At 40.3% G+C, this 14,921-nt stretch overlaps 1 protein-coding gene across 2 annotated transcripts in view; it reads left to right on the forward strand.

Moving 5' to 3' along the window:
• The window catches only part of uba6 (ubiquitin like modifier activating enzyme 6), a 236,257-nt gene extending 221,852 nt beyond the window's left edge, over positions 1 to 14,405 (forward strand). For both annotated transcript variants that reach the window (XM_080188556.1, XM_080188557.1), the window contains 5 exons: positions 3 to 196; positions 4,749 to 4,876; positions 8,060 to 8,147; positions 10,957 to 11,051; positions 12,207 to 14,405. In XM_080188556.1, the coding sequence (XP_080044682.1) occupies positions 3 to 196; positions 4,749 to 4,876; positions 8,060 to 8,147; positions 10,957 to 11,051; positions 12,207 to 12,342 (641 nt within the window). In that variant the 3' untranslated portion in view covers positions 12,343 to 14,405. The remainder of the gene's footprint in view (positions 1 to 2; positions 197 to 4,748; positions 4,877 to 8,059; positions 8,148 to 10,956; positions 11,052 to 12,206) is intronic.
• Positions 14,406 to 14,921: the final 516 nt, after the last annotated feature.

Raw genomic sequence — 14,921 nt, forward strand, 5'->3', positions numbered from 1 at the left:
AGGTCGCCTTCACATGATGCCAGTCTCCTTTGAAAAAGATAATGACAGCAATGGGCACGTTGACTTCATAACAGCTGCTTCCAACATACGAGCAAAGATGTACAGCATCAATACAGCAGACAGGTTAAAGACGAAGAGGATCGCTGGACGGATCATTCCTGCCATAGCAACTGCAACTGCAGCAGTATCAGGGCTGGTAAGAATGTCCTTAATGGACATTAAGGTTTGTGTTAAGATTTGGATCAGTTAGTGTGGCAGAAGTGAAATAATAGTGTGAGATTAGCAGCCCAGATGTCAAAAACTCAAATCTTAATAAAATTGAATTCAATAAATTAAATAAAGCATGAGATGAAAGTAGAAAATGGCTTTAGTGGGCTAATGTGTAAAAAAAAATTAATTGATTTCCAGATAAGGTTGCTACAGTCCCTACCCAGAATGGCTTTTCAGTCCTTCATTAAACATTCGGTTCTTTGTGCCCTTAGGCAAACCAAGAGTAAGCAGTAAATACTGCCTTGCCACCATCACTAACACCCTAAGAGGAAAAAGAAAGTACTCTGAGACAAATTCTAAGTTGATGTGGTGTTTGACCATGTATTGGAAAGAAAGCTTGAACTGTGAAGTAGAACTATCATTGCTGCACATTGATACAAACTGTTTAATTCTCTACATATTGATTCCAACTAAACAGGAAGTGCAGTGAATGAGACACTGCTTGGGGGTCTAATATCCATCTCTCTTTGTTTGCCAGCTGCCACTGAAATTTCTGGCCACAAATCTTCATTCTGGTTTCCTAGTCACTGATCTGTCTTCCAGTTATCCATGTAGGTCTGGTGTCCACACATCAACTAGCAATGCGCAACCTTCAAACCAAGTCTTCCAGTCGCTGTTTTCCTCAGCCTCTGTTAGATTAATTATTAGCTCAATCAAATTGGAGGTTGGTAAGTTAATGGAAAGGGTCCTGAGAAATAAGATTTATGACCATTTGAAAAGATGCAGCTTAATCTAGGATAGTCAGCACGGTTTCATGAGGGGTAAGTCTTGCCTCTCAAATTTAATTGAATTCTTAGAGGAGGTAACTAAGTGCGTAGACGAAGGTCGAGCAGTTGATGTCGTATACATGGATTTTAGTAAGGCATTTGATAAGGTTCCCCATGGTAGGCCCGTGAAGAAAGTAAGGAGGTATGGGATAGAAGGAAGTTTGGCCGATTGGATAAGTAACTGGCTGTCTCATAGCAGACAGAGGATGGTGGTGGAGGGAAAATTTTCAGACTGGAGGCCTGTTACCAGCGGTTACCAGTGGGAAGTTATGTGTGGAACCGGAAGAGATTGGAGAGGCATTGAACCAATATTTCTCTTCGGTATTCATGCAGGGAGACATAAATGTGGCTGTGGAGAACACTGGGTTACAGGGTTGTAAACTGGATAGTATTGCAGTTGATAAGGAGGATGTGCTAGATATTCTTGAGGGTTTGAAAATAGATAAGTCCCCTGGGCTGGATGGGATTTACCCTAGGATTCTCTGGGAGGCAAGAGAGGCGATTGCAGAGCCTCTGGCTCTGATCTTCAGGTTGTCATTGGTCTCAGGTATAGTACCGGAAGATTGGAGGATAGCGAATGTTGTCCCATTGTTTAAGAAGGGGAACAGAGACTTCCCCGGGAATTATAGACCAGTGAGTCTTACTTCTGTTGTGGGCAAGGTTTTAGAAAAAATTATTAGGGATAAGATTTATAGTTATTTAGAGAGTAATGAATTGATTGGAGATAGTCAGCATGGTTTTGTGGAGGGTAGGTTGTGCCTTACTGACCTTATTGAGTTTTTTGAGAAAGTGACCAAAGAGGTGGGTGGGGATAAGGCAGTTGACGTGGTATATATGGATTTTAGTAAGGCGTTTGATAAGGTTCACCATGGAAGGCTTCTGCAGAAAATGCAGATGTATGGGATTGAGGGTGATTTAGTTAATTGTATCAGGAATTGGCTAGCAGATAGGAGACAGAGGATGGTGGTTGATGGTAAGTATTCGTCATGGAGTTCAGTTACAAGTGGTGTGCCTCAGGGATCTGTTTTGGGGCCACTGCTGTTTGTAATTTTTATAAATGATCTGGATGAGGGTATAGTTGGGTGGATTAGTAAATTTGCTGATGACACCAAAGTCGGAGGTGTGGTAGATAGTGAGGAGGGGTGTCATAGTTTACAGAGAGACTTGGACAAGTTGCAGAGCTGGGCCGAGAGGTGGCGGATGGAGTTTAATGCTGAAAAGTGTGAGGTAATTCACTTTGGCAGGAATAACAGATGTGTAGAGTATAGGGCTAACGGTAGGACTCTGAATAGTGTTGATGAACAGAGGGATCTAGGTGTATGTGTACATAGATCCCTGAAAGTTGGGAATCAAGTAGATAAGGTTGTTAGGAAGGCATACGGTGTCTTGGCGTTTATTGGTAGGGGGATTGAATTTAGGAGCCGCAGCGTCATGTTGCAACTGTACAAAACTCTGGTGCGGCCGCATTTGGAGTATTGTGTGCAGTTCTGGTCCCCACGTTATAGGAAGGATGTGGAGGCTTTGGAGAGGGTGCAGAGGAGGTTTACCAGGATGTTGCCTGGTATGGAGGGGAGGTCCTATGAGGAGAGACTGAGGGATTTGAGGTTGTTTTCGTTAGAAAGAAGGCGGCTACGAGGGGACCTTATTGAAACATATAAGATGATTAGAGGTTTAGATAGGGTGGACAGTGATAGCCTTTTTCCTCGGATGGAGAAAGCTAGCACAAGGGGGCATAGCTTTAAATTAAGGGGTGGTAGTTATAGGACAGATGTCAGAGGTAGGTTCTTTACCCAGAGGGTGGTGAGGGATTGGAATGCCCTGCCTGCTGCAGTTGTAAATGAGCCTAGTTTGGGGGGTTTAAGAGATCCGTGGATAGGTTTATGGATGGAAAGGGATTGGTTTAGGTTAGAGGGTCATTGCTTTTTAATTGGTCGGCGCAACATCATGGGCCGAAGGGCCTGTTCTGCGCTGTAATGTTCTATGTTCTGTGTGTACCAGAAGGATCAGTGCTGAGTCCTCTGCTATTTGTGATTTTTATCAATGACTTGGAAGAGGCTGAAGACTGGGTTAGTAAATTTGCTGATGACACCAAGATTGGTGGAGTAGTGGATGAGGTGGAGGGCTCTTGTAGGCTGCAAAGAGATATTGATAGGATGCAGAAGTGAGCAGAAAAGTGGCAGATGGAGTTTAACCCAGATAAGTGCGAGCTGATTCATTTTGGTAAGACAAACTTGAATGTGAATTACAGGATCAACGGCAGGGTTCTGAGGAATGTGGAGGAACAGAGAGGTCTTGAGGTTCATATCTACACATCTCTGAAGGTTGCCACTCAAGTGGATAGAGCCGCGAAGAAGGCTTATAGTGTGTTAGCGTTTATTAACAGGGGATTTGAGTTTGAGTTGTGGGGTTATGCTGCAACTATACAGGACCTTGGTGAGACCACGTTTGGAATATTGTGTGCTGTTCTGGTCAACTCACTATAAGAAGGATGTGGAAGCATTGGAGAAAGTACCAGGATGCTGCCTGGTTTGGAGGATAGGTCTTATGATGAAAGGGTGAGGGAGCTGGGGCTTCTCTCTTTAGAACAGAGGAGGATGAGAGGCGACTTAATAGAGGTTTATAAAATGATGAGGGAGATAGATAGAGTGGACGTCCAGAGACCATTTCTTTGGGTGGATGTAGCTGTTACTAGGGGGCATAACTGTAAGGTTTGTAGTGGGAGACATAGGAGGGATGTCCGAGGTAGATTCTTTACTCAGAGAGTGGTTGGGGTGTGGAATGCACTGCCTGCTGTGATAGTGGAGTCAGACACTTTAAGAAATTTCAAGCAGTTATTGGATAGGCATATGGAGCACACCAGAAAGATAGGGAGTGGGATAGCTTGATCTTGGTTTGGACATAGCTCGGCACAACATCGAGGACCGAAGGGCCTGTACCTTGCTGTACTGTTCTAAGAAATTTAATTTTCCAAAGAGGAGGTGTCTTTTGATTGATTACAGTGAGATAGAAATAGAGTGGGTTGATTATATGTGGAAATTAAGTCATTCCCTCTTCACAATGATGTAACACTGCTTCTTATTCGAAGCATGACACAAGCAGTGGTCTTGTAGCAGCATAGCCAATAGATTGACTATTAATTCCTCTTTATGACATCCCAAGAAAAAAGAGCTTGCACCCAATTTCAAAGCATTCCTTCCTGAGTGAGGATGCCAGTTTCTTTGTTCACGCCTATAACAGATGATATAGCTCAAAGTATATCAAGTTCAAGAGCGACACAGTGGTTAGCACTGCTGCCTCACAGCACCAGGGACCTGCGATCGATTCCCAGCTTGGGTCACTGTCTTTGTGGAGTTTGCACATTCTCCCTGTGTCTGTGGGTTTCCTCCCACAGTCCAAAGATGTGTGGGTTAGGTTGATTGGCCATGCTAAATTGCCCCTTAGTGTCAGGGTAAGTGCATGGGGTTATGGGGATTGTGCCTGGGCGGGATTGTGGTTGGTGCAGACTCAATGGGCCAAATGCCGCCTCCTCCTCCTCTTCCTTCCACTGTAATATTTTCTGATTCTAAGCTGATTTAGCTTGGATCCCTCAATGCCTTTGGGAGCAAGAGTCTTTCATCGATCTATTTCTCAAAATGAAAGTGGTGTTGTTACTCTATCCCAGTATGCTCAAAGCATGTTCCCATTTAAATTCAGTATTTGCTTTCTCTCCAGGTTGCTGTAGAGTTAATTAAGATCGTTGAAGGCCATTCCTTTGAAGCATACAGAAATTGTTTCTTCAACCTGGCTATTCCTGTTATTGTATTTACTGAACCAGCTCCAGTTAAGAAAACACAAATAAGGTAAAGGAAACTGATGTTTGATGTAAACAATTATTATGTTAAGAATTTATCTTTTAAATACAGTAAGTCCCAGTTTAACATTTACTCACCAAATGTTGTTTCACATTAATGTCATTAATAAAGTGGTATCAATATATCAAAGAACAGTACAGCACAGGAACAGGCCCTTCGGTCCTCCAAGCCTATGCCAACCATGATGCCTGCCTAAACTAAAACCATATGCACTTACGGAATCCATATCCTTCCATTCCCATCCTATTCGTGTATTCATCTAAATGCCGCTATCGTACCTGTTCCAATCATCTCCCTGGGTAGTGCATTCCAGACACTCACCATCTTCTATGTAAAAAAGACTTGCCTCACACATCTCTAAACTTCTTATTTATATTATTAATATTATCAAATATCCATTTAATATTGTCAGTTTCTCTTTAATGTTGTTTGCTATAGACTTCCTCATCTGTGGCCTATTTGTTCATATAATGTTTCATGCAGTACCAACACTCATACCCTCAGTCCCTTTTCTCCTTGCTCCCAGTCTTGCCTCCCAACATTGCTTCCCTCCAGCTTTGCCTCGTGCACTCCCACCTCCTGTTCTTACCTTAGTCCCCAGGATTTGTTTCCACGGTCCTTGTTTGGCTCCTGGCTGCTGGTTCCTGCTCTGAAATTGCACTAAAGAGATCCATCTAATGGCAGAAGTCAGTCAGTGCAGATAGTTCTAGGACTTCAGTTGCATTTGGCCCAACTTCTGCCACTAGATGGAGCCTGGCCAGTCTAGAAGTAATTTTACAAAGTATATTTACTTTCTTTAGTGATGTACTTTGTTTTGCAAGCTATTTCAGCTAGAAATGCTGCATATATACAGTACAGTATTTCAACTTATATATTGTTTTTTCCAGATGAGAAATGTCTGAAGGAATTTAACATTGGTTTTTATGAAAACCTACGAATTGCGATTTTCAGGAAAGCAACCACAAATACAGGGCTCTCTGTATGTCATACAAAATGTTAAAACACCAAACTTTTTACTGTATTCAAAAGCAAATGTTTGTGTTTTAATATTCATAGGCAGAGGAAAAGGTGGTGAAGAAAGCATATGGCATGCTTGCCTTAATCGGCTGGGGCATCGAGTATAAAAGTTGGCAAATTATGTTACAGTTGTATAATACATTGGTTAGGCCACATTTGAAATACTGTGTCCCATTCTGTTCACCATACTGTCAGAAGGATGTGGAGGCTTTGGAGAGAGTGCAGAAAAGGTTTATCAGGATGCTGCCTGGTATGGAGGCTATTAACTAGGAGGAGAGATTGAATAAACTGGGATTGTTCTCCCTGGAGGCTGAGGGGCAACCTGATAGAAATTTATAAAATTATGAGAGGTATAGATAGGGTGAACAGTTGGAAGCTTTTTCCCAGGGCAGAAATGACAAGGGGCACAAGTTCAAAATAAGGGGGGGAAAGGTTCAGTGGAGATGTGCCAGGGAATTTTTTTTACATAGAAGGGGTTGGGGGCCTGGAATGCACTGCCAAGTGAGGCACTTACATTAGCCACGTTTAAGACTTACCTTGATAGGCATATGAACAAACGAGGAATAGAGGGATATATGTGGTTGGTTAGATAGGTAAACGTGATCAGCACAGCCTTGGAAAGCTGAAGGGCCTGTTCCTGTGCTATACTGTTCTTTATTTTTTACTCCATCTGTTGAATGATTGAAGGATTAAAAGTTAATCTTTAAAAAAGATTTATATTTTGTTTGGTGATTTGTACAATATAGACCAAAGGTGTGTTAGTGTGGGTTCAGTGAAACATTTTAGTCTTCTTTATGGCTGATTAATTCCAGCTAGACATTGAGAATGTACTCTAGTAACTTGCTGCTTTGAACCAAGCTCAGAGCCTCTAGGCCACAGTTAGTAACCATTAAGAAAAAATGCCTTTAACATATTAAAAAATCCAAAGGGGCAAAAGGTTGGTATGATGGTGAAGTACAGGATTCTGTAAGCAGTGTTCAACTATATCTGATCAGCTGTATCAAATTTATGCTTATGAGCTGGAGCAAAAATGCTTCCAAAAGAATAATGCTGCATCCAAGACATGCTTCCTGCTAAGTTAGTTAAATGAAAGATAGGGTGGTGTCCGGTATGCAATTTCTCTTAACTGCTTTGATTTGATTGGTGGGTGCAATATCAATCCCCAAATTATTTTTGAGTTACTAACATGTCTATATTTTACATCATGGCGCACTTATGGACAGTTAAGATTGCCAAGTTGGAGGTTAAAATTGCATATAAGGAAAATACCTTTCAGCCCTTTACAGGGTTGAGGAGTAAAATTGCTCTTGGATTATAAGCAGTGGGGGAGAAATTTGAAAGGAGATGAGCATGGTTAAAACATTTTGAGATGCTTGACAGAGGAAAGGAGGTTAAGGAAGAAGTGGCACAGCAGTTAGTACTTCTGCCTCACAGCACCAAGGACTCTAGTTCGATTCCAGCCTCGGGTGACTGTGTGGAATTTGCACATTCTTCTATGAAAGATGATGGGAGAAAGGGCAGAATGTAGTAGTGATTGAATTCAATAAATTATATTGGAAAAGGAAAACACAATTTCTTAAATAGTAAAATAAAGAAGAAACTATATGGAAAACTACCAATATCTAAACTTTTCTAGTACAGTTAGTAGCAAGGGTGTCTAGGGTGCAGCTTTACTTTTTTAGAAGCATTTTTGCTCCAGCAGAAAGAGGAGATTATAAGCAATTTTTCTTAATGGTTACTAACTGTGGCTTAGAGCTCTGAGCTTGGTTCAAAGCAGCAAGTTACGAGAATACGTTCTCAATGTCTAGTTGGAATTAATCAACCATAAAGTTGTTTCACTGAACCCACACTAACACACCTCTGGTCTATATTGTACAAATCACCAAACAAAATATAAATCTTTTTTAAAGATGAACTTTTAATCCTTCAATCATTCAGCATTAAAGGGATTTAAGACATAAACTCAGCTAGATCAAGATGCCAGTAGAGGAAGCTGTATCTTTTTTCAGAGGGTGTGCAATTCACAGACTTCTAATATATCACTGAACCAAACTGATTGGTTCGCTTTCTCCATCTCAGCACACCAACATTGCTGTAAGAATGGACAAATAGTTTAATAATAATGTTCTAAAACCTAATTTTTTTTTTGAATAGGAATGAAATATCATTTACAATCTGGGATAGATGGACCATTTTTGGAAGAGAGGATTTCACACTATTAAATTTCATAAATGCCGTACGAGTAAGAAACCAACTTTATCCAATTGCTTTTAATTTCACATTTGATGTGGCATGATGGGCCAAATGGCCTCCTTTGTTATCCATTCTAATCTTCGAAGTGAATACTTTATAAACTATTTAGTAGTAATGTGCATAACTGCAGAGAACGTTGCACAGCAATACTGTTCTTGGCAACTGCCATGGTATCAAGTCCAAGTAGGCTGGAGCGGATTTTCCAGAAGAGCCTCATGCAGGTGCACGCTGAAGGTAGATTAGATACAGCCTGTGGAGAAACACTGTGACTTTAGTATTTCTCTCAAGTTAAAAAAGTAATTGTGTAAATGTGCCTTTGAACTCTCCTTGAAACCTGATCATTTGGAACTTCACTGCCATCGAAACAGCTAACCAATTAGCCCCATTTGACAGCTCCTGTCCCATAACCCAATTTGTACTTCCCTTTCAAGTATATATACATTCCCTTTTAAAGGTAGTATTAAATCTGTTTCAATCATTCTTCCAGGCAGTGCAATCAGGATCATCATAACTCATAAATCCATAGAATCCTTACAGTGCAAAAGAGGTCATTTGGCTCATTGAGTCTGCACTGACGCTCCAAAAGAGCATCACACCCAGGCCCTCCCTTCCGTGTTAACCCTGCACATTCACCATTGCTAATCCACCTACTCTACCCATGTTTGGACACTAAGGGTCAATTTAGCATGGTCAATTCACTTAACTTGCACATCTTTGAAATATGGGAGAAACTGGTGCACCCGGAGGAAACTTATGCAGAAATGGAGAGAATGTGCAAATTCCACATAGACTCGCAGCCTGAATTGAACCCAAGTCCTCTGTGCTGTGAGGCAACAGTGCTAACTATTGTGCCACCATGCTGCCCACTATACATAAAAATAAATCCTCCTCCATGCCTCTGGTTCTTCTACATCTTAAATGTTCTTTGTTTCACACATTCTTGCCATTGGAAACTGTTTCTCTTTGTTTACTATATCAAAACGGCTCATAAGATTGAAACATTTTTATCCATCCTAAGGAGAAATTCTCTAGTTTCACCACATAACCAAAGTCTCTCATTGCTGATATTCTAGTAATTCTCCTCTGCATCTGCTCCAAGGCCTTGATATGCTTCAGAAGGTGTGATGCCCTGAATTGAACACACCACTCCAGCTGAAGCCTAACCAGTGATCAAACTTCTTGCTGTGTTGAAAACATGAGGTAGCAAAGATCGTTAAAACACTGTGGAATACCTTGATTTGCATGAGTGTTGGTATCTGGAGAGGTAGACCAATCACTCAGGTCTGCAATTCTTTCCACTTGGCTCCCAAACATCCTGCAAACTGTTTTTTCTCTGGTGAAGCAGCAGATGCTTACCAACGTATCTGACTAGTAAACTGCTTGCCATTAGCTGGTTAAACTCCAGCAGTGCCCTGTGTTCACTTGTGAAAGTTTGAGTCTTGACTTTGCCAACCAGTGCCTAGATTTTTGGGATTTGTTTTTCTGTAGTGAGAATGTGCACTTCATTTTGGACAAACAAAAGTCTTATAACTCAGAATGGATGTCTGTTATAGTTTGGCTGGATTTGGAGAATCTCAAACATGGTGTGATTGGTTTCCTCATTTCTCAAACACCAGTTTGACCAAAAATAAGCATTTTCATCATAGAATCCCTACAATGTGGGAGACAGCCACTCAGTCCATCGAGTTTGCATCAACCACAATCCCAGCAGGCCCTATTCCTGCAATACATCTATGCTGCTAATCCTGACACTAGAGTCAATTTAGTGTGGCCAATCAATCTAACCCGCACATCTTTGGACTGAGAGGGGAAACCGGAGCAGCTGGAGGAAACCCACAGAGAAATGGGGAGAATGTGCAAGCTCCACACTTTCAGTGACCCAAAGCGGGAATTGAACCCAGGTGCCTGGCGCTGTGAGGCAGCTAATCATGCCCCCAATTATTACCATTACTGTTCTATTGTTTCAAAGTAACGGGGTATCAAAACCAAGCACAGTACTCCAGCTGTAAACAGTTTGTGATTCATTGTTACTATTACATGCCTTTTATATTTGACACTCATGAATCACAGAATCTTATTTGCCCATTTAATGCTGCTGTGCACTTACAATCTGCCTTTTAAAATCTCACTTTCCCCATCTCATCAAGAACTTCATCATTAAAATTAATACTTCAATTCTCCTTTTTACAGATTCTGACATTTTTTGTCACAATTTTCCATTTTTTTGTCAGAATTTTGGGGTTCTGACAGATTAATCTTTTCACTGTTAATTCCAAATGATCCAACTTGAGTCTTATTTTAATAGGCTTTGAGAATTTCTAATCTTTTTCAATGAAGTTCACAGATCTGAAAAGTTAACTTTCTCTCTCTGATGTGCTGATTATTTCCAACATTTTCTGTTTTATTTCCAGCAGCTACAGTATTTTATCTTTGAATAAAGGAAATCATCTGTTTTAGGTTTGGTTGAAGGGTAAATATTGACCAAGACACTGAGGAGGACTACCCTATTCCTCTTTGAAGATTGCCTTGGGAAGTTACTGCCCTCTTAAAGTGAGGCCACATTTGCTTCCATTAAACATCTCCCGCTCAGTAATGCATTGAAATGTCAGTCTAAGTTACGCCTTCAAGTCTCTGAAGTTGGAGTTGTGTGTACATACTTCTGACTCAAAGGCAAGAATGCTGTCACTGAACTACAGCTAACACCAAATCAGATTGAATTTGGGTGAAATGCTGGGAGCAAAGGTTATTGATTTCAGACTTGCTTATAATGTAATGAAGATTACTTCCCTTCATTACAGGAAAGATACAGTATTGAGCCCACTATGGTGGTTCATGGAGTAAAGATGTTGTATGTACCAGTCATGCCAGGACACGTGAAGCGACTGAAACTAACGTAAGTAAATTGCAAATAATAAGGTGGAATTGACTTAGTAAAATAATTAATAGAGTAGTTGTTGAATATGTACTACAATATATTAGTCACTGGGCTGCCGCAGGCTGAAGACAGTTACCACATCCATGTCCTGGTTTGTAAACCAGAGAAAGTGATGGGGTGAAATTTTCCCACAGTTTTTGCTCTTGTGGATGTGGGATGAAACTATCTAGGATAGTTCACACACAACACAGATCAGCATCATTGAACAATCTCATTTAGAAATGATGCAGAATGACCCCAGGAGAAATAGAAATGACCATTGCAGCTGGGTTGCTATTCTGATATTGGAGGTAAAGCACAATGTTTGGCTGTATTAGAGGGAAATTTACCCAGTCTGATTATCTGTGACCTGGGGAGTACATGTTCAAAAAGAGTCAGCTTTATCTGATTCAAATGGACTAAATTCATACCTGTATAGCTGTAAAACATTTGGGAAATTTTCCCAATATCTAGCTTTCTTCTCAAAACTGTTGAGAGTCAAATGAGGAGTTTGATTTTTATGCAAAAATGGATTTGGTTGTGCCATCACTGGCTCTGAGAGATGAATGGAAAGTGAAAATTCTGTTCAAGTTAGTTACTTAGAGGTCTAATGGAAATTTAGTTTCATCTCCATTTAGACACCCCACATCAGGCCTGTCACGGAGGAGGGTTGATGCTTTTTGAGAATTTCCACTGGAACAGAATGTCCCAAGGTTTCCAATTCTGCACAAGGCAATCTATGATTTTCTGCCCATTCATTTTAATTATGGGTTGACAAGCACAAAAGTGGAAGATGTCAGCCAACTTTAAGTTCTGCACTCCAGTACAAATCTGAAAGAGTTTTACAAAGTTGACAATGCCATTTTCTAGATGAGTTGAGCCAAAGCCCCAGTTGACCCCTTTAGATGGCCATGAGAAATCTCACAGTACAAGTCAGTGAATGCTAGAGGTGTTTTCCCAGCATCCTGTCCAATTTTTATCAGTTATTCCCAATCTACAGGATGCACTTGTAGAACACTTGTGATCCTTTGTATCTTTTGGCTGAGCTAGGAAAGGGATGGATGGTATCCAAATCTTTGATTAAACTTCAACTATTTAAAATTTTACATTAATGTATTTGCTTTTCCACTGCAGAATGCAGAAGTTAGTGAAACCAGCATCAGAGAGAAAATATGTTGATTTGACGGTGTCATTTGCACCTGAATCCGATGGTGATGAAGACCTGCCAGGTCCTCCTGTGAGATACTATTTCAGATCTGAAGAGAACTGAGCCCATGCTTGCTGAGGATGCTTCAGCCCCTTGAACCAACTTCCACAGAACTGGAGAAGCACTCACCTAAATTGTTAAATTGTTCTGCTTTATTGTGATGTAAATGTCTCTGTAATCTCATGCACGTCACCCAATGCAGACTGCCTTAATATTGGCAATAAAATCAGTGTTTTCAAATGATTGTCCGCATACTGTGTTATGATACAGTCAGGATGGTCTAGTCCCTTGAGCATGATGTATAAATGTACTACTTTTTGTATAAATTCTTTTTCCATTGCAATAATTTAGCTTTATTAGCTGCCATTTAAAATTGAACAAATTTCCATGTTGTCCTGCACCAAAGATGTATTACAAGTGTAAGAAAGAGGGGTTCAGCATATTTACCGTGGACTGCTTTAGGAAGAGACTGGCTCCATTGCTGAATTACTCCATCTTGATCGAGCATTCCCCTGAAATAAATCCTGATTTTGTAATCTTGGACCTTTAATATAACAATATAAAACATTTTAAAAAGACAATTATTTCAACCCTACTTTTGTAAACTCTCAAATCTTGGATTTTGCAGATTTTAAAAAGGTAATGAGTACACAAAAATTTTGTGTTCAAAATTTTTTTGTGCTTATTTTTGCATGTTTTTGACCAAGCTAATAATCTGCCTTTTTCAACTACTGCAAGTCATGATTTTTATACATGTGCCCCTTAACCCTAAGTCTCTTGGACCAAGATAGCTTAGTGAAACTAAATGAATTGCTCTTGTAATTTCTGCAATTTCATTCCGATCACAGATCATTTGGAGTTATTTAAAAATCTGCAAAATGATTGTGTACAGTAAGTTTTGGTAGGCCAATTTATTTGTAATTTAGCATGTCGACTGTTAAGATCTTATTTTCTTATTTACAAACCACACTGAGTTTGTGTTGGTCAGTAATTTTTCGCATTGAGGAGATCAACATTATTTGTACATCGATACCTGCAGGATTTTTTTAGTTATTTGTAAATATCATGGCAATCTAAATTGCAGGTTTTAACTTCACTTATTTTTTTAAACAATTTGTTTAAAATATCATATTGTGATTAGCATGTTTTGGATAGGAGCACTGAGTTGGAGAGTTACTGTTTGAGCTTGCCTCAGGTGCATAAAATTCCCTCCTTTGATTATGAAGGGCTCTGGGACACTAAAGTTTAGAAAGGTACGATATAAATCCAAATCTTTATTTCTTTGACTTGTTGCCTGTAGTTCAATTGGCCTCTGACCAGAAATTGTAGGTTGAAGATCTACTGAGTGCAAAATCTAGGCTGATACTGTAGTGCAGTACTGTCTTTTGGATGAGATGTTAAACTGGGGTCCTCATTTGCCCTCTTGAGTGGTGTAAAAAACCCTCTGACACTTCAGGGAAGTTCTATCTGGTGTCCTGGACGATATTTATCCCTCAACCAACCACCATTTTTAAATATAATGACCAGATAATCTATTATTCCTGCTTGTGGGAGCTTGTGCATAAATTGGCTTCCATATTTTCTACATTACAACTGTGAATACACTTCAAAAGTACTACATTGGTTGCAAAGTGCTTTGGGGCCACCTGAACTCATGTTAGGCATAATACAGTGCAAGTTCTTTTCTCATCTGTTTTGCCTAGTTGTACATCATTGGATTCAAAAAGTATTTGGGTATATTTTCAAATTTGCCCAACCATGTGAAAAATTGGCATTGTAGATTGGCTATTAAACAACGTAAGTTTCACTTCTAATGAAAACAAACCCATGGAAGTGCAAATTTAGTGGTAATAGTAATAAGCCAGCTAATCCACATTAGCAGTCTTTTCCTATGACAAAATTATGTCCCCAAGTTACATAATCCAAGTGTCTCTGCTGAGGCCCCATTTTAAACATGATTACATTTTTTTCCTCTGGTGCAAAACATATAGGATTTTGAATTCCTTTCACTTTACATATTGTCAGGTTGCTTAAGGAGTGTTCTACTGAGATTTTCACTTTGGTGAAATCAAAACACTGTGAACAGAAAACTTATCTGAGCAAATAAAAAAACTTTTAACCAGTGACTTTTGTAAAATTTTATTGATTTTAGTTTTGGATAACGTGCCAGCATGTCATTATGACACCAAATACACCCTGCTCGCCTGGTACCTTTATTGATCCAAAAAATACATGCAGTGATGACTTCCCCCAAAATGAAGCCTCCCCACCTACCAGACCTACTACCACTTGTCCCAGCCAAACTAGGGTGGCACAGTGGTTAGCCCTGCTGCTTCATGGACCTGGGTTTGATTCCCGGCTTGGATCACTGTCTGTGTGGTGTTTGCACGTTCTCCTTATGTCTGCGTGGGTTTCCTCAGGGTGCTCTGGTTTCCTCCCACAGTCCAAAGATGTGCGGGTTAGGTTGGCTATGCTAACATTGCCCCTTAGTGTCCTGAGATGCATAGGTTAGAGGGATTAGCGGGTAAATATGTTGGGATATGGGGGTAGGGCCAGGATGGGATTGTGGTCGGTGCAGACTCAATAGGCCAAATGGCCTCTTTCTGCACTGTAGGGTTCCTATGATTCTAAACTACCATAGC

The sequence above is a fragment of the Carcharhinus amblyrhynchos genome, chromosome 5 (assembly GCF_965287045.1).
Source record: "Carcharhinus amblyrhynchos chromosome 5, sCarAmb.v2.hapA, whole genome shotgun sequence".
In the NCBI taxonomy this organism is placed as follows: Eukaryota; Metazoa; Chordata; class Chondrichthyes; order Carcharhiniformes; family Carcharhinidae; genus Carcharhinus; species Carcharhinus amblyrhynchos.